The sequence below is a fragment of the Oncorhynchus keta genome, chromosome 26 (genome assembly GCF_023373465.1).
Source record: "Oncorhynchus keta strain PuntledgeMale-10-30-2019 chromosome 26, Oket_V2, whole genome shotgun sequence".
Classification (NCBI taxonomy): Eukaryota; Metazoa; Chordata; class Actinopteri; order Salmoniformes; family Salmonidae; genus Oncorhynchus; species Oncorhynchus keta.
The window spans coordinates 4,743,475-4,770,422 of NC_068446.1; the positions used below are offsets into that span (position 1 = coordinate 4,743,475).

At 41.8% G+C, this 26,948-nt stretch overlaps 1 protein-coding gene across 1 annotated transcript in view; it reads right to left on the minus strand.

Moving 5' to 3' along the window:
* LOC118358852 (cAMP-specific 3',5'-cyclic phosphodiesterase 4B-like) overlaps positions 1–26,948 on the minus strand; it is a 280,803-nt gene that overhangs the window by 236,001 nt on the left and 17,854 nt on the right. Inside the window, exon 2 of the mRNA XM_052480087.1 lies at positions 4,446–4,541. Within this exon, the coding sequence (XP_052336047.1) occupies positions 4,446–4,487 (42 nt within the window). The 5' untranslated portion in view covers positions 4,488–4,541. The remainder of the gene's footprint in view (positions 1–4,445; positions 4,542–26,948) is intronic.

Sequence of the window (26,948 nt, forward strand, 5' to 3'; positions counted from 1 at the left end):
GCTCAGGACATTGTTTTCACTGCGGAAATGGAGTCTACTGTTGCTGTCACAACAAATGTCAGTTCTGCTTCCAGCTCCTAAGCAACTTTGCAGTATTTAAAAAATATATATAGAGTGGGGAGAACAAGTATTTGATACACTGCCGATTTTGCAGGTTTTCCTACTTACAAAGCATGTAGAGGTCTGTCATTTTTATCATTGGTACACTTCAACTGTGAGATGGAATCTAAAACAAAAATCCAGAAAATCACATTGTATGATTTAAGTAATTCATTTGCATTTTATTACATACAGCCGGAAATAACTTTGGGATATCAGGGCAGGGGTTACTCACCAATCACAAATTGCATCCTTTGTTCGTACCCCCCAGGGAAATTGACCTTATTCCAGAGGCTGCTGCTAAACACAGCCGGTGGAGAACTGGAAATTCGGAGTGGACTTCTAATCCAACATGAGACGTGCACACCATCCACTGCTTCTGAGTATATTACTCGCTAATGTTCAGTCTCTGGACAATAAAGTAGATGAGTTCAGGGCGAGGATCTCCTTCCAGAGAGACATACTCTGTTTCACAGAAACGTGACTCTCTCGGGATATACTGTCCCGGTTCATACAGCCAGTTGGGTTCTCAGTACATCGCGCAGACAGGAATAAAGAACTCTCCGGGAAGAAGAAAAGTAGGGGTGTATGTTTCATGATTAACTGCTCATGGTGTGATTATGATAACATGCAGAAACTCAAGTCCTTTTGTTCACCTGACCTAGAATACCTCACAATCAAATGCTGACAGTATTACCTCCCATTTATATTTGTTTATAGTCACAGCCATGTATATTCCCCCTCAAGTCGATACCACGACAGCCCTCGAACTACACTGGACTTTATGCAAACTGTAAACCACATATCCTGAGGCCACATTCATTGTAGATGGGACATTTTAACAAATTTGAGGAAAACGGAAAACGCTAGTGAAGTTCTACCAACACATCGACTATAGTACCCGCTCTGGAAAAACATTGGACCACTGTTACTCAACTTTTCAAAATGCATACAAGGCCCTCCCTCTGGCAAATCTGATCAAGACTCAATTTTGGTCCTCCTTTCCTATAGGCAGAATCTCAACCAGGAAGTACCCGTGCTGAGGTCTATTCAATGCTGGACTGACCAATCAGAAAGGTTGTTTTGATCACGTGGACTGGGATATGTTCCGGGTAGCCTCTGAGAATAACATCGATGAATACACAGGTACGGTGACTGAGTTCATCAGGAAGTGTATAGGAGTTGGCCTACCCGATGTGACTTAAAACCCAAACCAGAAACCGTGGATAAATGGCAGCATTCGTGCAAAACTGAAAGAGCGAACAACCACATTAAATCATGGCAAGGTTGGGGCGGCAGGTAGCCTAGTCCTCAGAGCACGCGCAGACCAGCTGTCTGGGGTGTTTATGGACATTTTCAATCTCTCTCTATCCCAGTCTGTCTCCACTTGCTTCAAGATGTCCACGGTTGTTCCTGTACCCAAGAAGGCAAAGGTAACTGAACTATCGCTGAACTAATGACTATCGCCCCATAGCACCCACTTCTGTCATGAAGTGCTTTGAAAAGCTAGTTAACACCCTTACCTGACACCCTAAACCGATTAATTTAGCTTACCTCCCCAATAGATCAACAGACGATGCAATCATTATCGCACTGCCCACTGCCCTATCCCATCTGGACAAGAGGAATACCAACGTCAGAACGCAGTTCATTGACTATAGCTCAGCATTCAACAACATAGTACCCTTGAAGCTCATCCTTAAACTCGGGCCCTGGGTCAAAACCCCGCCCTCTGCAAATAGGTCCTGGACTTCCTGACGGGTCGCCCCAAGCTAGTGAAGCTAGGAAACAACACCTCCACTTCGCTGATCCTCAACACGGGCCCCACAAGTGTGCATACTCAGCCCCCTCCTGTACTCCATGTTCACCCATGACTTCGTGGTCATGCACGCCTCCAACTCAATCATCAAGTTTGCAGATGACACAACAGTAGTAGGCCTGATTACTAACAATCACGAGAGAGCCTACAGGGAGGCGGTGAGGGCCCTGGGAGAGTGGTGCCGGGAAAATAACCTCTCATTCAACATCAACAAAACAAAGGTGCTGATCGTGGACTTCAGGAAACAGCAGAGGGAGCACGCCCCTCTGGAAAGCTTCAAGTTCCTCGGCGTACACATCACTGACGATCTGAAATGGTCCACCCACACAGTGTGGTGAAGAAGGCACAAGAGCGCCTGTTCAACCTCAGGAGGCTGACGAAACTTGGCTAGGCCCCAAAAAACACAGTTTTACAGATGCATAATTGAGAGCATCCTGTCAGGCTGTATCACCACCTGGTACGGCAACTGCACCGCCTGCAACCGCAGGGCTCCAGAGGGTGGTGCGGTCTGCACAACGCATCACCAAGGGCAAACTACCTGCCCTCCAGGACACCTACAGCCCTTGATGTCACAGGAAGGCCAAAAAGATAAACAAGGACAACAACCACCTGAGCCACTGCCTGTTCACCACACTATCATCCAGAAGGCGAGGTCAGTACAGGTGCATCAAAGCTGGGACCGAGAGACTGAAACCGAGAGACTGAAACAGCTATCTCAAGGCCATCAGACTTAAATAGCCATCACTAGCCGGCTTCCACCCTGTTACACAACCCTGCACCTTAGAGGATGCTGCTCTATATACATAGACTTGGAATCACTGGCCACGTTTAATAATGTAACACTAGTCACTTTAATAATGTTTACATCATTTTTTATTAATCTCCGACACTGTTTGATCTAATATTTATATATTTCTTAATGCTATTCTTTTACTTTAGATTTGTGTGTACTATTGTGAATTGTTAGATACTACTGCTCTGTTGGAGCCAGGAACCAACATTTCACTACACCCGTAATGACATCTGCTAAATATGTGTATGTGACCAATACAATTTGATTTGGGATTTGATACTGCAGATGATTTGACTGAGCTTGCTGTTGCTGCAGATTCCACAGTAATTATTGGGGTCAAATTTGTCTCCACTTTTGTGGATTGGGGGGGGATCAGTCCTTGGTTCCAAATATTGATTAAGATGTTTTTAAGTATAGCCAATCGGAATTTGTGGTCTGTATGTTTCATTTAGGATACCATCAACACCACAGGCCTTTTTGGGTTGGAATCCAATAACAAGCCACACACCCAAACATTGTTCTTTCCACCCCAGTGTATGTGTGTGTGTGTGTGTATGTGTGTGTGTGTGTGTGTGTGTAAGTAATCTGACAGTGGAGAGGATCTATCCCTGCCAGCAAGCCTGAGTGGCCTAACATAACAGTCCTGATAAAGGCGTCAGCATGCTTCAGTTCGGCTGGTGCCTAACGTGCCTGCATACTCCCCTAAAAGACATTTGCTTGAAAACAAAGAAAATAAAGCAGCAATAGTACTTTTTGTCCATATTTAGACACCATAGCCAGTATACACTTCCTCAAAATAGTAAGAATTAACCTAAGAACTCAAATCTGTCATTAAGTTTGACAATGAAAACAAGTTGTCTCTCGTTGATTGACGAGACTTTATTGAATCCCTACTGTTGACCAATCACAGACAAGTGTGTAGAACAAAAGCATAAAAAATATATGCACAAACTCCACCGAACTGTTTAGACTGGGAAGCATGTGGATGCCTTAACCCATAGAAATTGCCTTTACCCCCTATCAAGCCTCACGGTGACAGCTAATGTTTTAAGAAGTTTACACGTATTTCATATTACTGGTTAATATAAGCTAGCTAGCTAACTTGTTCCAGTAAGTTTTCTCATCAGGAATGAAGCCGGTAAAGTACCTACCTTGCAAAATCGACAATTTTCATTAAGAATTTATGCATTGACAGTTTGGAGTGGATCACAGACCAACACTACCACCACGTTGGGTCTGGACTGCGAGGGACTGCCGCTGATGACCCAATCTGCACTCACCGCATCTATCATCCATAACAAACAGGGTAGGCAAGCTATGTGCAACTTTCTTTTTCTGTTAAATAAAATACTTTTAGCAAAGACTGGCCTACATTTTGCATCTTTACAGAAAACATGTGCCTTGACTGGAGCTCTGGATGCATTAAAAAAATGTTTTAGCAGAGATGTGTTTTGTAAATAGCATCCTTAGTGATGTGGACACCAAGGAACTTGAGGCTCTTGACCCGCTTCACTGAGCTATTTGTAGGTTTTTATCAGAGGCCTGATTTTTACCACTCACTCACTGGGGACTACTGATGTGGTATTATTCTTCTCTAAAACGTTCCTTTCCCTTTCTCCCCCCACTGTCTCTTCTGTGCTTTAGCTTTTTGAATTATGTGAGGAACTTATCCTTAGCTAATCTGGGAAGGGGGGTCTTGGAACACGACTTCAACGCTGTATAAACGTTACTTACATCATTGGGAGACACTGTCAGCACACTTCTGCTTTTCCTCATCTTCCGTGGAGTATTCCTTGCTCAGTTCCACAGCAGCCAGCTTCACATACACACCTGGAACAACACACACACACACACACACACGTTACTGTTGTAGATTGCAAAGAGGAACACGAGCATACATGCGACACATGTAGGTGTTTAGTGTCCGATATAAAATATACAGTCAAATGAAAGACAAGTCGGTTTCCATTATTGAGATGTTTTATTTAACATTTGATTTATTTTGACGGAGTCATACTGAGAACAAGGTCTCTTTCTCAGATGAGATCTGCATACACATCAATAACACACCAATATACACATCCATAACACACCTCCATACATTTAAAAACAAAACCCAATCATAGAAAACAAACATTCACATTCTTCAGTAAAAAGGGTACCCAATCAGCCTTTTGAATTGCACTAGAGGTGCGAATTCATTTCATTTTAGAGGCTTGGAAATGTATTCCACAAGTAAGGTGCAAAAAAAAAAAAAAAAAACTAAAAGCAGATTTGACTAACTCTGTGGAGATCAAAGGGCTCTCGAGACCGAGTATTGGTACGTCTAAGTTAACTTCCGCCGTACTTCATTGTTAATGCAGGAGGGCTTTATAAACAGAGTGCAATGCATCAATCTATGGAATTGCAAAGGGGGCCAGCCTACTTTCTGATATAGAATGCAGTGACGTGTGCTGATCTCTTCGCCCATAATAAAGCAGTGTGCTATGATGAACTGAGTCTATTGGCTTCAATACAAAGACAAATGCATTCATATAGACTCTGTCACGTCACACTCCCACTCCGGCGCTCGAAGTCACCAGGCTGCTCCTTATCAGACTACGCTCCACACCTCACCATCATTACGTGCCTCATCAGACTCACCTGGACTCCATCACTGATTACATTCCCTATATATGTCACTCCTTATTACACACACCTCACCATCATTACGTGCCTCATCAGACTCACCTGGACTCCATCACTGATTACATTCCCTATATATGTCACTACTTATTACGCACACCTCACCATCATTACGTGCCTCATCAGACTCACCTGGACTCCATCACTGATTACATTCCCTATATATGTCCCTTTGGTTCTTCCCCGAGGCCTTATTGTTTTCTGATTCACTCTACTCTACTCGTGTTTCTTGTTTAGTTCCCTGTGTTTTTTATTATTAGTCCCTGTACTCGCTTCCCGACTCCCAGCGGTATGAATGTCGGCTGAATGATTTTGTTTTCTGCTGTTTTAATGAAAGGCATGACTTAATCCCATTTTTTAATTCTTCATTTCTTAATCCGTGTGTGGTGCTCATGTTTTTTTTTAAATCAATTACAAGCAATATAGACATAAATGGTTAACATTTACCTCTGCTGGATCACATTTATCAATAAAACCTCTTTGTTTTTTAAAATAAAATGTATAAACATGATTTATTCCACCATGTCTTGATTATCTGAAACAAATACATGTAAAAGGTTCACTATTGACGTTTATTGCTTTGAAATGAACAAATTGGAAGGACAAATTTGACACTATTTTATGGAAATGATAAATGAGCCCCATTGAACACAAATTAAGGCCGGTCTATACACATGTATTTCTTGCACTTGATGCATGTGTACTGTGTCTTCCTGTCCTTCTTGGGTCCACACACATCGCAGCGCTTCTTCTTGTTGCTACCGGCTGTAATCTTAGAATGAAAAACACTTAGTTGAGGAATTTTACAAACATCTCACTCACTCACATATATAGTTACAGCAGGCCAAGGTAGGAGATTCAGACACACACACATGAAACATCACTCACACTTCTGGTATTGGAGTTGTTAGTTCTATGGGTCGGGCGGATGGGGCACCAGCATCCTCTTCACGATGGCTGCAGAAGCTGGGGTCCTTGGGATATGTTGTCTCCTCTGGATTTGAGGTCTTACCAATGCCTTTCCCAGCTCCTCGAGAAAGAGCCGTCTCCTCTGGAGCTTCCCTCTGTTCCAACCTGGGTTCAACGCCATCCAGATGACAAACGTGTTGTAAGCTGAGATGTCCATGATGTGGAAGAATATCACAAGTGGCCAGCGTAGGGTTCTCTCTTTTGCATCGGTACCCAGTCACCAGCTTCTCTAAATTGTCCCTCCTTTTGTGGCATTGTAATCCATTATGATTTCTGTTTTTTGACATGAGTACCACATTTTTGCATTTCTCTGCTGATGAGCTGGTTGCTGACGGTCTGGTCCTGGGGTTGGCTGCTGACGGGCTGGTCCTGGGGCTGGTTGAGGCTCATTCTCACCCTCCTTTCAAATCACTGTCAGGCTCTGAATTGACAGTGGCATGATCCTCACTTTTGGGAAATTCTTCATCTTCCAAAGTGGAAGATGCTCCTTCCATATTAGCTTCTCTCTCTGCAAAGATTATTTCTAAGGCCCTCTGAGCTTATTTTTGCCATACTGATTGGTAAGGAGCCACACATGCAAAGCTATTTGTGTCCCTCCCCCAATTTTCACCTGGCTGGTCTCTCTTCATCCAGCTGTTGATCGTCTCCTGCAAAGCTGGTCAGCTCTTACTTCATACTTCAGGTCCCTTGGAGACCTGTCCTGTGGTACTGAAGAGTATTTGTATGAAGAAAAAAAACAGAAGCTGCTGAGATTTATCTGTGCTTTTTCCACAACGTGGGGGTGTGTTTTTGACTAACTCATAAAAAAGCTGGAGGAAACAACGCTCTGCATCAGATGTTTATGTAACAGTATAGCTTCCGTCCCTCCCCTCGCCCAAACCTGGGCTCGAACCAGGGACCCTCTGCACACATCGACAACTGCCTCCCACGAAGCATCGTTACCCATCGTTCCACAAAAGCCACGGCCCTTGCAGAGCAAGGGGAACAACTAATTCAAGGTCTCAGAGCGAGTGGCGTCACTGATTGAAACGCTATTAGCGCGCACCACCGCTAACTAGCTAGCCGTTTCACATCGGTTAGATTTACGAGGAAATCTAAAAGTTCAAAATGAAGATGCTTCAGCGGAAACAGGACCGTTTGTTTTTGGATACCAGACCAAGCAGCTGATGGACAAACAATTGTCAGCACAAAGGTCCAAGCAGCAACAGCACTTAAGTTCTATGACACTTGTCATTACAGACAAGTGGTTTGATTTCTCACCAGAAAATGTCATGGAAAACTGAAACTGACCGGCCTCTACAAGGAGCTCTCCTTCACTGACCTGGAGCAGGTTGTGGTTGCCCTCAAAATGACCGAGACAGCCAGTATGGACCAACTCTACGTAGTTTTGTGCCGGGAGGAAATACAGAAAGCCAGACAGGATACCACAAAATCCACCTGTGAAAAGTGGGTGGCAGTTTTCCAAAACCTAGGAAAAGCCAACTTGATCAACATGTTCTGGATTGTCAAATTGTCTCATTGTTTGTCCTCAGTGTGCCAGGCTCAAATGTCTTTGTGGAGAGGAGTTTCTCTCTGATGACGATTAAACGGCCAGACTCAAGAAACAGATGCGGCACAGAGCTGATCAAAAATGTGAACTGTGACTTGTCATGTAAGGACTTCTCTCTGGCTATGCAAGAGGACAGAGGACTGCTTCAATCAGTCAAGAGCAGCAAAAAATATAATTGGAAAAAGTAGACTTGGTGAGAGACTCTTTTTTTTTTATTTTACTCTTTTGCATTTGAACTGTTTTATGTTTTTTTTTTTTGCTGTAAAGGTCCAAATTGTGATTTCATTTATTTTGAGGTTAATTCACATAAGTTTACATAATACAGTTTAAGTAAAGCTATAGACTAAATGGAATTTCAAAATATTTTTCCTTTCCAATTGAATAAGAATATGACACCATACCCGTGGCACTGCCACACCACCTTTTGTACCTCATTTGGTAGTGAGGAAGTTGGCAACCCTATCCCCAGTCCAAAATGTCCCAACTCTGTTCGGTTTCCACTAGATAACACAGCCACAAAATCTCAGCACAGACATTCGTCATCCCAGCGGCTACTAAAATAACAGTTGGGGTTTCAGCGATATCGTGTTCAAATCTAGAAAGAAAGCAAGCATTTTTGCCAAAGGGGTCTCTAAAAACACCTGTACAGGTTTAACTGTCACCTTAAAAAAAAAATATATATATATATATATAACATAAATCATGAAGAGGAATAGTAAACTACAGTCAATTGTAAAAAGACAAACAACACATTTTTCACTATTCTCCACACATTTTATACTTCTTCTTCTGTGGTGCTGTGGTCACTGAGATGCATTGAACCTCAACCACCAAGTTGTATCTCTGTCACCAGAACCCTTTGTTTCTCTCTATAGGAATGTAGGGTCAATATGGATCTTACATCTGAATCATACTCCACCAGAAACAATATGTTTGACATAGCCTGTAATGTGACCGCCACAGCAGTCCCATATCCAACCAGATCTAAATCTAATAGGTTCCCTTCTAAATTGTACATATTATGGATGAACATCCATTTTTGATGCATTAGTTCCGCATGGTTACAGAGTTCATTCTGTGTGGTTACAGGGTTAAAATAAAAACAACCCAAATGTTAACCGTTTAGGTATTAATTCAGAGTGGTTAAGGTTAGGACTGGTTTGGGGAAATGCTTAAAACAAAATCATTAAAAACAACACACTGTCTTCCACACCAGATTAGAGCTAACTGGGGACCACTGGGCCTAATTACTAAATAACTGCCTAAATAACTATCACCCAGTAGCACTCACTTCTATAGCCATGAAATGCTTTGAAAGGCTGATCATGGCTCACATCAATACTATCTTCCCAGACACCCTGCACCCACTCCAGTTTGCATATTGACCAACAGAGCCGCAGATAATGCAATCTCTATTGCACTCCACACTGCCCTCACCCACCTGGACAAAGAGAATACCTATGTAAGAATGCTGTTCATTGACTACAGCTCAGCATTCAGCACCGTAGTCCCCTCCAAGCTCATCACCAAGCTATGGACACAGACTGAGCACCTCCCTCTGCACCTTGATCCTGGATTTCCTGACAGGCTGCTCCCAGTAAGCAACAAAAGGTCTTTTCTTTTTACGTTACACATTTTTTCTTGTGGTTTTTTATGGAACGTTTTCTTAAAGTTCTGAGAACATGACTTTAAATACTGTACAACCATGAGGAAATCTGCAGAAAACGTTATGCTGAAAAGTACTGAAATGTCCACAGAAGAACTTTGTTTCACAACGTTCTCTGAAATATTTGACAACATTCCCAATGTCAAACTAGTTGGAGAACGTTCATAGAACATTACCAAAAATGTAATTAAATGTAAACATGTTTCAACTTTTAGGAAACTTTCTGTAAAAGTATACCAAGAAAATAACATTGTTTTTGTGAAAGTTCCTAAAATATGCTGAAAATGTTCCAAAGCCAAGCAACTATTGTGCACCATTCCCAGAACAATGTGGTGAGGTTATATGTAAAATAACATAGCTCTCACCAAGCTCTAAGAAACATATGGTTCTCAGAACGTTATGTGCTTGCTGGGTATCTGCTAAATAATGGGCTGTAAAACAAAGGACATTGGACAACCACGCTCTCACCCAACTCTAAGAAACATATGGTTCTCAGAACGTTACATGCTAGCTGGGTAAGCATTTCCCTGTTAGTCTGCACATTTTGTTTACAAAGCACGTGACATAACATTTTGATTTGATTTAGACCAGACTAATGAACTACTGTCTGGAACTACAACCCGTTATGACGTTAAAATCATATTGAATTACCCATAATCATAGGAATGAAGAATAGCTCCATTGATCGCGCTGTGTTTGATCAATGCTTGTCATCTAGTCTGTCTGCGTAGTGTAGCCAGATTCATGCTAATTACTGTGTTCGTTTGAACAACCTTGGTGTTTCACAAAAGAGCTGCTCATGTTCTCCATGTAGCTTAAGTAGGATGATTGTGTGTGAATGTGCATCCATGCATGCACGTGTGTACAGTAAATACCACAGTAGATCCGAAGAGTAGACATAACCTTATTATAACCTTATGATGGCTACGGTCAGGCTGTGATGGGAGTGTTAACGACAGGCCAGAGCCTCACTAAACCACATGGGTGACTAGAAGAATGGAGGCTTAAATAAATGTCAGATTTCTGTGGGGATTATAGTATGATTTTGGTGGGGATGGGTAAATGTTGACGTACTGGGGAGGCAGAGGTGGTGGGTTGTGAACAGAGATGATCAATGAGGTATAGGACCGGGAGGATACCCAAATCACCTGCGATAATGGAGACATTGGGGATAAACCCGAGGTGGCATTGGGGAGAATTTTGAGAAACAGATGACAAAATCAAGTGTTGAATGCTAATTTGTTTTATCTAGCTTTGCAGAGTAGACACCAACCAGCACATCAACAGGGAACTGTGAAATTGTGTTTGAGGGAAAATAGAAAGCATTTATGGTTCATATAAAATATGAAGTCATCCTCCCTGAACCAAGAGGGAAATATCTCTCTGTGATGAGTATTGAATTACATACATTGGTTGGAGGACATTTATTGGCAATAGGACCAATTCTCTCATTACTTTGCCCGTCCCGGAGATTAAATGGTATTTGAAGTGTAACTCTTCAAATGCCTCATTTAAATGACATATGTCTCTGTCTTCCAATAGTGCTGTTAGAACAGAAGGCGACAGAGCAGAGACGGGACTTAGTGAGCTAATACATACAGTACAAACACACATTATTAAATGTGTAGAAGAGGGACTCTATTGCTGGATCAGAGAGGACGACAAAGAAGACTAATAATGCTGTATTTTTTTTGCTGCTTTAGGACAAACTGTACAAGTCAGGAGCTCTCAGATTCCATACAATAATCATAGTAATCTTATGGAGCCTAAGGATGTACAATGAAGACATATGGATACTGGCATTAGCCAAGGCAAAACGGGAGACAAGAAGTTAGCCCAACAGCCAATCATTGATCAAGAGTGTGGGTGTTTGATTGGCTGAGAGAGGAACAGCAGCCAACCTCTCAAACACACTGAATGTAATGATTGGGTATGTGACATTAGTGTTACTGTATAATATGGTAGCCTGTGTGTTCGTTTTGTTTTGTTTTTAACACATGCTACTATGTGAGAAGTTCCCATTGGTCTGAAACGGAAAAGGGAAATTCACATGAGCATCACAATGCCTATTCCACCCATGCTCTACCAAGGTTTTCCAGCACACAGCGTTTACCTACAACAGTCGCTATATTGGTATTGTACTTCAAACTGCGTGTATGCAGGTTGCTTAGAATTCAAACCTTCTCAAACAAAATAATATGTAGCTTAAAGATATGTTTGTACTTGTATTTATTTTTGCAATAAAGATGGTGACAATACACATTTGCGATAGGCCTATATCTAAAAGTGCATACAGCCAAACAATATACAGTACTTGTCAAAAGTTTTTATTTTTACTATATTGTAGAATATTAGTGAAGACATCAAAACTATGAAATAACACATATGGAGTCATGTAGTAACCAACAAAAGTGTTAAACAAATCAATACATATTTTATATTTGAGATTCTTCAAAATAGCCACCCGTTGCCTTGATGACAGCTTTGTACACTCTTGGCATTTTCTCAACCAGCATCATGAGGTAGTCACCTGGAATACATTTCAATTAACTGGTGTGCCTTGTTAATTTGTGGAATTTCGACAGTCCATTATTATTTTCAGACATTATTATTCTACAATGTAGAAAAAAGTACAAATAATGAAAAACCCTTGAAAGAGTAGGTGTGTCCACACTTTCGACTGGTACTGTGTGTAAATAAGGTATTTCTGTTTTCATTTTTTTAAACATTTACAAAAGTGTTAATTCAATAATAAAAAAGACAATACAAGTAAATGTTGTGTATAGTAAAAAATGTATGCCAGGGCCAGGACTCTCTCCATTCAGAGACATCAGTACCAAGCCCGGTCAGTCTGTCAGTCGTCATATCATCTTGTAAGTCTCCGTGTGCTGGCTCAATACATGTTTCTGTGAACACAGTCAAAGTTATATTACCAATGGCAGTTAGGATAGGTACTATCTGATACACAAACAGGTACTTCTTCCTTTAAAAGTTGTGTCATACTGCAGCACACCTTGTGGGCTGCCGCATAACTCAATGGCATCTTATTTAAGTGTCAACAATTGTTGCCATTAATGCTGGTTAGTGCTAGTTTGACCACCAGAGGGCATCTTTGAGCAGCATTTCTCTTTTTAATATTGGCTGTGCTAGAGAATTTAAAACCTTTTTTGTAAGAACATAGTATATGGGATTGAGTTTAAGATATTTAGCTTAATTCATTTGATGGTATTTCTATTCCAAGAAAAACAAAAAACAAAACCCTCAGGATTTCCGTCAGGAAAATATGGCACTGTACAACGTAACCGTTTCCACACCCTAATTGTCGGCTAACCAATACTCAAACGGGGATTCAGTGAAAATAAAAATGGATTTATCAAGACCAGTCCCCATGCTTGTCTCAGAGCAGTGTGAAACAGTGCTGAAATAGTTGACCACACACGGGTAAGCTTTTGCTTCAAATCCTATTATAACAATTGGATAACTGTGGGTGTTCCAGTAAGCATTCTTAAAAGAATTCCAGCACAGAGAGAAGAAGAAGCCTTGAATAATTAAACATGTCGGTAAAATACTGTTCGACTTGGAGATTATGGTCACAGAAAGTGTTATTCGTCTGTGTTAAGCCGAACGCCCAGGAAAATGAACAGGTACAGAAGGCTACAACACTGTAAAGTAGGCCTAATAGTACTAAAAATAACGCTTAAATAAATTGACTGCTGGTCTTTACTGTATGCTGCACATTTTTACATTGTATTCCATTTCCAGCGAGACTATTCAAGCCATCGATTCACTGATGGTTGTGCTGGCGTCACCGCACAATATCGCTATCATCACAGAAGGCAGTTGAAGAAACTTGAGTGGACTTACGGAAAGGCTCTGTAAGACATATTATATATATTTGATTTAACTATGCAAGTCAGTTAAGAACATATTCTTATTTACAATGACGGCTTACCCCGGCCAAACCCAGATGATTGTGCGCCGCCTTATGGGACTCCCAATCACGGCCAGATGTGATACAGCTTCCAAACGCATAATCAGTGCTCTAACTCCCCCTTGTGGTGGTCTGGAGCAATGACGCAGTGACGCAGGGTAACGTACTAAACCACAAATGACCTCTAAATCCCACAGCATAATCTCCAAACTTTACAATGAGGAACCACTGTATGTTGAAGTTTGAACAGGTCAGATAAAACCTACCCAATTACGGTCTCCACATCAAACGACTGAGGCTGCCATCTGGCAAAAGCATCTCCAGTCCATCTGAAGAAATACGTAGTGGAGGCAGAGTTCATCAGTGACACATTGAATGAAAAAGGTGTTGCTATTACTGGACATTTGTGCGGTACTATATTATTAGTAAACACCTCATTGTGGATGTGTTGTTGAGTGCCAGGTCTGCATGCATCTGTAAACACACACACAGGTCATTATTCTATTACCAATGGTAGTTAGGGATAGGTAATATCTGACACACAAACATATACTATGTTGAAGGTCAGACTAAAAAGGTCAGACTAAGCCTAGCCTTGATCTGTTATCCCCATCGATGACTGTTGGAGAGCAGGCAAGAGGCTGGAGGTGAGTTCTTTGCCAGAGCCCCGTTGATGGGCATAGCCCTGTAGAGCTCCTGGCTCCTCATCAAAGATACTGGTCGTTCACACACAAACTCACACTGATGAGGGCCCCCTTGCTGGTGTTCTTTATGCTGCTGATGCACTTCACAACCAAAATGACACTACTAGTATCGGGTTGGCTGTGGAATTAGCCTACTAGTTTAAGAAGCTGTGTATTTAAAAAAAAATATACATAACCAGCAGTCTATGGTCTCGCTACCAGTATACCCATCACCACTGCACTGGGGACCAACAAATTCCAACCAACTATTCTGCATGATAGGGTCCTTTTACAGGGCATGCAACCCATAGCTGGTCAGTACGTACAGGGCTTTTCAGTCTCAAACGGCCGTGATGCTTTGAATGCTTAAGGGGCGAAAGAACAACAACGCCCCATTGAATGAAGGAAAGCCAAAGGGGCACAATAAGAGCTAATATTGGTGTAAACGGTACACAGTTGTGTTCTGTGTAACTGCTTAGACTGATACCCCATTTCATGGGTCCACAATCCATAGGTTAGGCTGTAGAGTGCAATATGCACAATAGACTGACTGGAAAGGTAATTTCTCACAGTCAAAAGGAATGCAATAAGAGCTAAGACACAAATATTTGTGTAAACTCTAAACAGTTGTGTTTGTGGGTGTAACTGGGAAGGCTGATACCCCATTTCATGGATTCACAATCCATAGATTAAGCTGTATAGTTTTAAGTAAAACATTTTTTTTAAACCTTTATTTAACCAGGAAGGGCTCATTGAGATTTGAAATCTCTTTTTCAAGAGCGTCCTCACCAGGATAGGCAGTACCAAGTCATTACACAATTACATACAGACATGGATAAACAGACATGGAAAAACTACAGTTTAGTAAATTTAGTTTTAAAAAACATAGAATTCACAAGAGTATAACAAAATCATAAAACAGCTAACGGGTCAGGGAATTAGCCTCAAAATCCTTCACCGATCATTTAAAAACACCAATCGAGACAAGTTCTTCCAGTTTAAAAGTATTTTGTAAGGCGTTCCAAGCCGATGGCGCAGAGTACATAAAAGCCCTTTTACTGAATTCAGTTCGGAAATATGGATAAAGTCCTGCTAACGAAGGCAGTACCCACCACATTTTTCAACAATAAAACTGCCCATATAAAATAGTAGTAAACCCAAAATGGCTTTGTAAATAAAAGTAAGCGAGCCTACAATTGACTAGGGAAGACCAGCCAACCCTGGTATATAAAGTGCAGTGGTGCATAAGGTTTACCTTTATTTAACTGGGCAAGTTAGTTAAGAACAAATTCTTATTTACAATGACAGCCTACCCCAGCCAAACCCGGACCAATTGTGCACTACCCTATGGGACTCCCAATCACAGCCAGATGTGATACAGCCTGGATTCAAACCAGGCACTGTAGTGATGCCTCTTGCACTGAGATGCAGTGCCTTAGACTGCTACGCCACTCTCGAGTTTTGCAGTTGAAAATACTTCTCAATGCTCCATGGTAAAGGGTGTCAATTGATTTCAAACACTGAACGGAAGCATTCATATATAAAATATCCCCATAGTCTAGTATAGGCATTAATGTAGCCGAACTCGCCTCATTTTGGCTTCAAAAGAAAAACAGGCCATATTCCTAAAATAAAATCCCAATTTAAGCTTAATTTTTTTGTTGTAAATTGTTGAATATGCCATTTAAAAGAAAGGCTGTCATCAATTAAAATTCCAAGATATGAGGTTAAAGTATCAATGTCATTGCCCTGACAGGTAGTAATAGGTGAAAGGTTCAGAGGTATATTACTTGCTTTAGAAAACACCATTAGTTTAGTTTTGTCAGTATTTAGGATAAGCTTCAATTGACACAAGGTATGTTGAACAGTATAAAAAGCAGTGTGCAAGTTCTGGAAAGATTTTGTGAGAGACGAGGCACAACAGTAAATAACAGTATCATCAGCATAAAAGTGAAGTTGCACATTTAGCAAATTTATCTAAATTATTCATATAAATAGTGAATAATAGGGGACCAAGTACAGAGCCCTGGAGCATACCATTACAGACAAACAATTTAACATATATGACCCCATCAAATTGGGTGCACTGAGTTCTATCAGACAGATAGTTAGCAAACCATGCAACTGCATGCTCCGAAAGACCTACACTCGCCTATCTCTGCCTCAGTATAGCATGATCAAGTGTATCAAAAGTCTTAGAGAGATCAATAAAAAGTGAGATACTGTGCTGTTTTATGTCAAGGGCTTCAGTGATATAATTTAAAACCTTCATGACTGCTGTAATTATGCTATGCTTCTTCCTGAAGCCCGATTTGTACATTGAAAAAATAGAGTTAGTATATACTTTTAGCTGTTCACTAACAAGGGTTTCAAGTATTTTCACCAGGGGTGACAGCTTTGAGATTGGCCTATAATTATTTAAGAGTTGGGTCTCTGCCTTTTAAAAGTGATAGGACAAGTGCTGATTTCCAGATCTTTGGAATTTCATTACATTCCAGGGTGAAACTGAACAGATATGTAAGTGATTCAGCTAAAAAAAAAATCAGCTGCCAGTTTTAAAGAAGATCAGGACCTGCAGGCTTTCTCTGATCTAAGGATTTCGGGGATTTACTTACATCCTAGACTAAGAATGGCAAAAAGCTAAATATTTGACCAGCTCTCACTGGTTCATTCACACAGGGTTGTACAGAGACAAAGGATACTGAATCAAAGCCTACCAGATGATACAAAGTGCACATTAAATGAATTCAGCATTTCAGTTGTCATATACAGCAACAGAGTAACTCAATACACATGACAGTAATTCATGAACATTACTGTTACCAGACATAGACATAATTGCCTTCCAAAACCTTCTAAGGTCATTCAAGTTATCAGTGGTAAAAGACATAAAATATTGCCCTTCCTGAGAAGAAAAAACACTTGTTTGGTAACTGCCTAAAAAAGAAGCCAAATCAGCATCAGAACATGATTTCCTTGCTTAAGCCCAGGCTAGATTACCTGTGTGAATAACGCAAAACAGCTCAGAAACCCATGGATTACCCTTTCACTCTGAACCTGCGGGATGTGGGATGTTTGTTTACTATTTGGCAAATACTTTCCAGGCAGTTTCCACATCAGGAATAAGCGTAATCTTGCTCCAGTCAAAATAAAACAAATCATGAAAGAAAGCCTGCCCATTAAAACCCTTAAAATGTGTCCTACGAATAAAGCGTGGGTTTGTCTTAGGAATCTTAGTATTTCTAACAGCACAATAGTCACTTAAATCATTACAAAAAACACCAACCGCAGAATATTTATGTGGAACATTTGTCAATATCAAATCAATCAGGGTAGATTTATCTGGGCATTTAAGATTTGGGCGAGTGGGTGAGTTAATCAACTGGGTAAGATTCATAGAATTACAAAACCATTTTTAAATCATCAGACACCGGTTTTAACCAACACCGTTTGAGATCACCAATCAAGATCATTTCACTGTAAATAAGTTTAGACATAAGGTGCGTCAAATAATAAAATGCATCACTTGAGAGCAGAGGGGGGTCTATAACAGCCAATCAAAGTTATAGAGAGCAGAGGGGGGTCAATAACAGCCAATCACAGTTATAGAGAGCAGAGGGGGGGTCTATAACAGCCAATCAAAGTTATAGAGAGGCCCTTTGAAACCTCAAGATTCAAAGCAAGAAATTCCAACTGTTTACAAATAGTTTCAGACTTTGCCACACTTATAAGAAATGTAGTCATCTACTTTGTGCAGGACACAAGTCATTTTTCCAACAATTGTTTACAGACAGATTATTTCACTTATAATTCACTGTTTCACAATTCCAGTGGGTCAGAAGTTTACATACACTAAGTTGACTGTATCTTTAAACAGCTTGGAAAATTCCAGAAAATGATGTCATTGCTTTAGAAGCTTCTGATAGGCTATTGACATAATTTGGAGGTGTACGTGTGGATGTATTTCAAAGCCAACCTTCAAACTCAGTGCCTCTTTACTTTACATCATGGGAAAATCAAAAGAAATCAGCCAAGACCTCAGAAAAAAAATTATAGACCTCCACAAGTCTGGTTCTGACTCGTTCTGTCTCCAAGAGATGAACGTACTTTGTTACAAAAAGTGCAAATCAATCCCGGAACAACAGCAAAGGACAGGTACAAAAGTATCTATATCCACAGTAGAGAGTCCTATAATGGACATAACCTGAAAGGCCGCTCAGCAAGGAAGAAGCCACTGCTCCACAACAGCCCAATTTTTTAAAAATAAAGTGGTGATCCTAACTGACTTAAGACAGGGATATTTTACTAGGATTAAATGTCAGGAATTGTGAAAAACTGAGTTGAAATTTATTTGGCTACGGTGTCTGTCTGTCTGTCTGTCTGTCTGTCTGTCTGTCTGTCTGTCTGTCTGTCTGTCTGTCTGTCTGTCTGTCGTCCGTCCGTCTGTAGCCACACCCCCACCTTTCTTAACTAGATCAGTATGATACACAATTGTAACAATTTATTTAAATATCCTTATCAAGAACAGACTTGCTGAGCCAGGTTTCAGAAAACACAACAGGCTGCGTACATTTAAATGAAAAATACCAAAACTAGATCTAGATTTAAAATCAGAGGGGGGTTGGAGACATTGCATATCAGGGCCAGGGTTAGGTTGCACGTTACCTGATATCAACAAAATAACAATAACGAGGCACCTCGTTTAATAACCTTGCACCGCTTCTCTTTTTTACAAGTGAGTTCTGGGGGCGACTTCTACAATTGCGTTTCCAGACAAAAAAAAACAGTCATTTAAAAACACAAGTTCGTACTGTTCACGTACAAATGCATTGGCACTTGGACGAGAGGACCGAGTGAAAAATAACGAGTTCCCTCAGACAACATGTCTAATGGACGGGAGAACACATTGTCAGATGTACTCACCCAGCGACAATGTGTTTTCTCCAGAGTTCAATAAAGTCAGTGCATAAAGCAATACCACGAAAATTGTCATTTTCCTGAGAGAAGAAAGAAATAGAGGCCAAGGAAAGTTGACGGGAGAGAGGGACATGGTGTGTGTATGAGTGTGTGTGTGTGTGAGTAGATTGGGTGTGGGGGTCAATTTAGAGAACAGGTTGGGGATTGTTGAGCTGCTTCTGACAGCCAGGCGGAGAGGTGAAGAGGAGCAGCTTGGACAAGACACTACGCGGAGGGACAGCTGAGGATAGAACGCAGGCCAGCCAGAGCAGAGGTTTACTTTGGTAAACTTCAATTAAAGAAGTGCAAATAGTCTGATTTTCTTTTCTGAGTTAAGGGAGACCCGCAATCTTTACACCAGCAAAACTAAATAGTTTGCACTACAACAAGGAAATTGTAGATTTGCTCCACCATAAATTAATAGGTTATTAGTAGGTTAAAAACTACTAGTCACAGACAAATGGCTTGACATGCTGCCATCTTGGATTGACGTTGTAGTCTCTCTACCTTGAGTATGACATTGACTGACCAGGTGAAAGCTACTGTATGATCCCTCATTGACTTGTATGATCCCTCACTTAAATCCACTTAATTTCGTGTAGATGAAGGGGAAAAGACAGGTTAAAGAAGGATTTTGAAGCCATACACTTAGATAGTGTATGTATGACATTCAGAGGGTGAATGGGCAAGACAAAATACTTAAGTGCCTTTGAAAGGAGTACGTTATTAGGTACCGGGCGCACCGGTTTGTGTCAAGAACTGCAACACTGCTTGGTTTTTTCACACTCTACAGATCCCCGTGTGTATCAAGAACGGTCCACCACCCAAAGGACATCCAGACAACTTGACACAACTGTGGGAAGCATTGGAGTCAACATTGCCCTGATGAATTGAGATTGTTCAGAGGGAAAAAGGGGGGGGGGCTTCAACTCAATATTTGGAATGTGTTCCTAAAGTAATGTTTGGTATATACTCACTGTATGTTCAGGGGTGGCAAGTAGCCTAGTGGTTAGAGTGTTAGACTAGTAACCGAAAGGTTGCCAAATCAAATCCTCGAGCTGACAAGTTAAACATCTGTTGTTCTGTTCCTAGGCCGTCATTGGAAATAAGAATTTGTTCTTAACTGACTTGCCTAGTTAAATAAAGGTTTAAAAAAAGAGATGTAATGCAATCCTAAAGTACAGTATATTACATCCATAGTGTGATTACAACAGATTTTATTGTCTTTTGTTTAATTTATATAACATCCTGACCTGTTTAGTATTATCTAGTCCAAATATGGCATGATTCCACTATTTGTATCAATGTGAATCACTTTCAACAGGTGACTTTTATTTTTGAAGGCGAACTTCAAATTGTGGCTAATCCTTATTGTGGCTAGCTTCAAAGGTGTGAACGGCAGAGTTGTTGTCAAATCTAACACGTGTTGATCAGTACACATTTGAATTAAAATGTCACAGGAGAAAGAACATACTGGAATGTAATATGGATGTTAAACTGGTGAGTTTTTCTGATGCTAGCAAGCATGCATTTGCACACGGATGTCAGTGGACAACAGAGCCCCCCCATTCCGTACAAATGTGCGCAACCGCAACATTCAAACGAGGCTACAAAGAAAACTAATGGGACTGTAGCGACTGTGTTGACATCAAAATCTGGGGTGTGAACTAGGTTTCTATTCAAGCGTTGATCGACATGGTAATGGCTCTATAGTATTGGAGAAAAGTTTAAAAAACTGACCCTCCGTTACATGTAGACGTGTCATGTCGTAACGTACAGCACGCATAAAGCAACTATTTCTGTCTTACAATCTCTCTCCACCAGGTGTAGCACTTCTCTCATCGTTTAAAAACAAGAAAAGTACAGTGACGGGGGTAAGGGGGGATACCTAGTCATTTTTTGCATCATCATTGCATGCGATCGTCATTCTCAAAGCCGCTGTTTACTTCTAAGATCACTTTAGCACCGCCCTAAAAACCCAATTCAAATTCGACACATTATAATGACACATTATATAAACTCTTTATAGTGTTTTATTTACATTTTAGAGGCAATAAGGTGATAAGTTGAACAGATTGAGTGAAAAAAAGCAATTTTCCCACACGACATCTCTCCTTCTCACTATCACGCATTAGTTTCGCTTCCCCACCTGCCATTTTTAAAAACACTCGACGGGGCTCATTGCCTGCTTGAATTATGCAGCAACGGGCAGCGTTTAGGTCATGCCATTTATTTTGTTGGAAAGGGGAGAAATTGTGCTTTACAATGGTACTGACATTACAGTTGATCTGGAAATATTACATTTTTAGGGTGCTAAAATAAGGGCGATTGTACGGACCAAGGCGATGTACGAGTTTACATGAGTTTACTATAGCTAGAAATGTGTTTTCTCAGCAGTTTGAGTTTGATCTGTCCTGTCTGACAGTGAAATGTAGCTTGGACTAGCTAGCATTGCAAAAGCCCATCGCATGCATAGTAAAGTAGGAATGTGTCCATTTTTCCAAAGTTTGGTGTTGGTTTTGAATTGATGTAAGTTAGTAGTGTGGAAAAATGTAGGACTGGAATTTGGACATGAACTAGCTATTGTTAGCTAGAATCTGTGTTGAGGTCAGCTGTTGTTGTCTGGCTCACTCAAGAACCTCCAGAAGCTAACCAGCTAACGAGCTACAAGCTATTTAGTCATTGTTCGCCACTGCTAACTGTTTTTTGACCTGGATAACACTCGCCAGTCCAGCTTCCCTGCCCCATCCACCGCTGCCCCCCTGGACACTGATCACTTGGCTACATAGCTGTTGCATGCTAGACTGTCCATTAATCACGGTACTCCATTCTGCTTGTTTATGTTTTATCTGTCGGCCCCAGCCGCACTCAGGCTCTGTGTGTAGTTAATCCGACCTCCCCTGCCTAGCCAACGCCATTTTACCTGCTGTTGTTGTGCTAGCTGATTAGCTGTTGTTGTCTCACCTGCTGTTTTAGCTACTGTTTTAGCTAGCTCTCCCAATTCAACAACTGTGATTACTGTATGTCTCTCTCAAATGTCAATATGCCTTGTATACTGTTGTTCAGGTTAGTTATCATTGTTTTAGTTTACAATGGAGCCCCTAGTTCCACTCTTCATACCCCTGATACCTCCTTTGTCCCACCTCCCACACATGCAGTGACCTCACCCATTACAACCAGCATGTCCAGAGATACAACCTCTCTCATCATCACCCAGTGCCTGGGCTTACCTCCGCTGTACCCGCACCCCACCATACCCCTGTCTGCGCATTATGCCCTGAATATATTCTACCATGCCCAGAAATCTGCTCCTTTCATTCTCTGTCCCCAACGCTCTAGGCGACCAGTTTTGATAGCCTTTAGCCGCACCCTCATACTACTCCTCCTCCTCTGTTCCGCGGGTGATGTGGAGGTAAACCCAGGCCCTGCATGTCCCCAGGCACCCTCATTTGTTGACTTCTGTGATCGAAAAAGCCTTGGTTTCATGCATGTCAACATCAGAAGCCTCCTCCCTAAGTTTGTTTTACTCACTGCTTTAGCACACTCTGCTAACCCTGATGTCTTTGCCGTGTCTGAATCCTGGCTCAGGAAGGCCACCAAAAATTCTGAGATTTCCATACCCAACTATAACATCTTCCGTCAAGATAGAACTGCCAAAGGAGGAGGAGTTGCAGTCTACTGCAGTCTAATGCCATACTTTCCAGGTCCATACCCAAACAGTTCGAACTACTAATCTTGAAAATGACTCTCTCCAGAAATAAGTCTCTCACTGTTGCCGCCTGCTACCGACCCCCCTCAGCACCCAGCTGTGCCCTGGACACCATTTGTGAATTGATTGCCCCCCATCTAGCTTCAGAGTTTGTTCTGTGAGGTGACCTAAACTGGGATATGCTTAACACCCCGGCAGTCCTACAATCTAAGCTAGATGCCCTCAATCTCACACAAATCATCAAGGAACCCACCAGGTACAACCGTAAATCTGTAAACAAGGGAACCCTCATAGACGTCATCCTGACCAACTGACCAACTGACCCTCCAAATACACCTCTGCTGTCTTCAACCAGGATCTCAGCGATCACTGCCTCATTGCCTGTATCCGCTACGGAGCCGCAGTCAAACGACCACCCCTCATCACTGTCAAACGCTCCCAAAAACACTTCTGTGAGCAGGCCTTTCTAATCGACCTGGCCCGGGTATCCTGGAAGGACATTGACCTTATCCCGTCAGTTGAGGATTCCTGGACATTCTTTAAAAGTAACTTCCTCACCATTTTAGATAAGCATGCTCCGTTCAAAAAATGGAGAACTAAGAACAAATATAGCCCTTGGTTCACTCCAGACCTGACTGCCCTCGACCAGCACAAAAACATCCTGTGGCGGACTGCAACAGCATCGAACAGTCCCCGCGATATGCAACTGTTCAGGGAAGTCAGGAACCAATACACGCATTCAGGAAAGCTAAGGCCAGCTTCTTCAGGCAGAAGTTTGCATCCTGTAGCTCCAACTCCAAAAAGTTCTGGGACAGTGTGAAGTCCATGGAGAACAAGAGCACCTCCTCCCAGTTGCCCACTGCACTGAGGCTAGGTAACACGGTCACCACCGATAAATCCATGATTATCGAAAACTTCAACAAGCATTTCTCAACGGCTGGCCATGCCTTCCGCCTGGCTACTCCAACCTCGGCCAACAGCTCCGCCCCCCCCTGCAGCTACTCGCCCAAGCCTCTCCAGGTTCTCCTTTACCCAAATCCAGATAGCAGATGTTCTGAAAGAGCTGCAAAACCTGGACCCGTACAAATCAGCTGGGCTTGACAATCTAGACCCTCTATTTCTGAAACAATCCGCCGCCATTGTCGCAACCACTATTACCAGCCTGTTCAACCTCTCTTTCATATCGTCTGAGATCCCCAAGGACTGGAAAGCTGCCGCAGTCATCCCCCTCTTCAAAGGGGGAGACACCCTGGACCCAAACTGTTATAGACCTATATCCATTCTGCCCTGCCTATCTAAGGTCTTCGAAAGCCAAGTCAACAAACAGGTCACTGACCATCTCGAATCCCACCGTACCTTCTCCGCTGTGCAATCTGGTTTCCGAGCCGGTCACGGGTGCACGTCAGCCACGCTCAAGGTAGTAAACGATATCATAACCGCCATCGATAAAAGACAGTACTGTGCAGCCGTCTTCACTGACCTTGCCAAGGCTTTCGACTCGGTCAATCACCATATTCTTATCGGCAGACTCAGTAGCCTCGGTCTTTCGGATAACTGCCTTGCCTGGTTCACCAATTACTTTGCAGACAGAGTTCAGTGTGTCAAATCGGAGGACATGCTGTCCGGTCCTTTGGAAGTCTCTATGGGGGTGCCACAGGGTTCAATCCCCGGCCGACTCTTTTTTCTGTATATATCAATGATGTTGCTCTTGCTGCGGGCGATTCCCTGATGCACCTCTACGCAGACGACACCATTCTATATACTTCCGGCCCGTCCTTGGACACTGTGCTATCTAACCTCCAAACGAGCTTCAATGCCATACAGCACTCCTTCCGTGGCCTCCAACTGCTCTTAAACGCTAGTAAAACCAAATGCATGCTTTTCAACCGTTCCCTGCCTGCACCCGCACGCCTGACCAGCATCACCACCCTGGATGGTTCCGAACTTGAATATGTGGACATCTATAAGTACCTAGGTGTCTGGCTAGACTGTAAACTCTCCTTCCAGACTCATATCAAACATCTCCAATCGAAAATCAAATCAAGAGTCGGCTTTCTATTCCGCAACAAAGCCTCCTTCACTCACGCCGCCAAACTTACCCTAGTAAAACTGACTATCCTACCAATCCTCGACTTCGGCGATGTCATCTACAAAATTGCTTCCAACACTCTACTCAGCAAACTGAATGCAGTTTATCACAGTGCCATCCGTTTTGTCACTAAAGCACCTTATACCACCCACCACTGCGACTTGTACGCTCTAGTCGGCTGGCCCTCGCTACATATTCGTCGCCAGACCCACTGGCTCCAGGTCATCTACAAGTCCATGCTAGGTAAAGCTCCGCCTTATCTCAGTTCACTGGTCACGATGGCAACACCCATCCGTAGCACGCGCTCCAGCAGGTGTATCTCACTGATCATCCCTAAAGCCAACACATCATTTGGCCGCCTTTCGTTCCAGTTCTCTGCTGCCTGTGACTGGAACGAATTGCAAAAATCGCTGAAGTTGGAGACTTTTATCTCCCTCACCAACTTCAAACATCTGCTATCTGAGCAGCTAACCGATCGCTGCAGCTGTACATAGTCTATCGGGAAATAGCACACCGATTTTTATCTACCTCATCCCCATACTGTTTTTATTTATTTACTTTTCTGCTCTTTTGCACACCAATATCTCTACCTGTACATGACCATCTGAACATTTATCACTCCAGTGTTAATCTGCAAAATTGTAATTATTCGCCTACCTCAAGCCTTTTGCACACAATGTATATAGACTCCCCTTTTTTTCCTACTGTGTTATTGACTTGTTAATTGTTTACTCCATGTGTAACTCTTTGTTGTCTGTTCACACTGCTATGCTTTATCTTGGCCAGGTCGCAGTTGCAAATGAGAACTTGTTCTCAACTAGCCTACCTGGTTAAATAAAGGTGAAATAAAAAAATAAAACATTTAAAAAAATAGCTAGCTAATGGCTGAAGTTATTTTTGTACAAACCTACAACAAATATAGCAAGCTATCTTTCGTTGCCTGTTCATTAGCTAGCTACCCATCTAGATTTCAGCTGTCCAGTGTTAGCTAGCTAGCTACAGAGTTTAGCTGCTTGATTTTGGACAAGCAGGCTAACGTTAGCTAACAGCATGCTGATATGCTGTTGCCGAGCAACCGAGTTACTGACCTGGTTAAATAGAACTCTGAAATTGTCAGAAATGCTCCAAAAAGGTGCTAGAAAAATGCTACATCGCTGTTTCTTAAAAAACTCAAATGTGCACATGAGCGATTTAAATTATATTTAAACATAACTGTTGCCCCTACAAACATCAGTCCAAAAGGAGGGAAGTCTAATGGTCACTTTATGGATGCTGTAGTCTCGTTCTTATCTGACGCATAGATATTGAGCTTGTTCTGGGCAATACGTTTTATTTTTTTCCTAATGCTAACAAAATGCGGTATGTAGTTCTCGGTAACGGATGGACGGCTCATGACGAGAGGCAGGGAGTGTGTTGTATAACTCCAAACAAGGTGATTTGCGAATGTTTATCGATATTGGTGTCATATTGGCTTAGATATGATGGTAGGGAGATTGATTGAGCTTCAATCAATGCCTGTATATCGCCCACAGAATAATAGTGTTTACCTACCTAGCCTCCCATCTTCATATAAATTCTCCCCTGCCTCCCCTTCAGAAATTACATTCCGATAGCCTTTATGACAGCTATTATATTGCAACCCATTTAGCATATCTGGCTAATGAAAAAAAAAACAGCATGTGGCCTTAATGGCCCTGCATAGATTAATTTATCTCATACTAATCATTCAAAGCTATAGAGGGGCGTCTGTGTGTAAGAATGATGATCAAGCGGTTCCCTGATGAGACAATTAAACCTTCCTTTATAACTTCACATTAAAAGGTCCAATGCAGCCGTTTATATGTTAATAACAAATCATTTCCGGCTAACAATTAAGCACCTTACTGTCATTTAAATTAAAATGGTAAAAGGAAACAAAAATAGCTTCTGAGAAGGTTTGGAACTCTTTCTTATTGGTCTATTACCTATACTGAACAAAAATAGCTTCTGAGAAGGTTTGG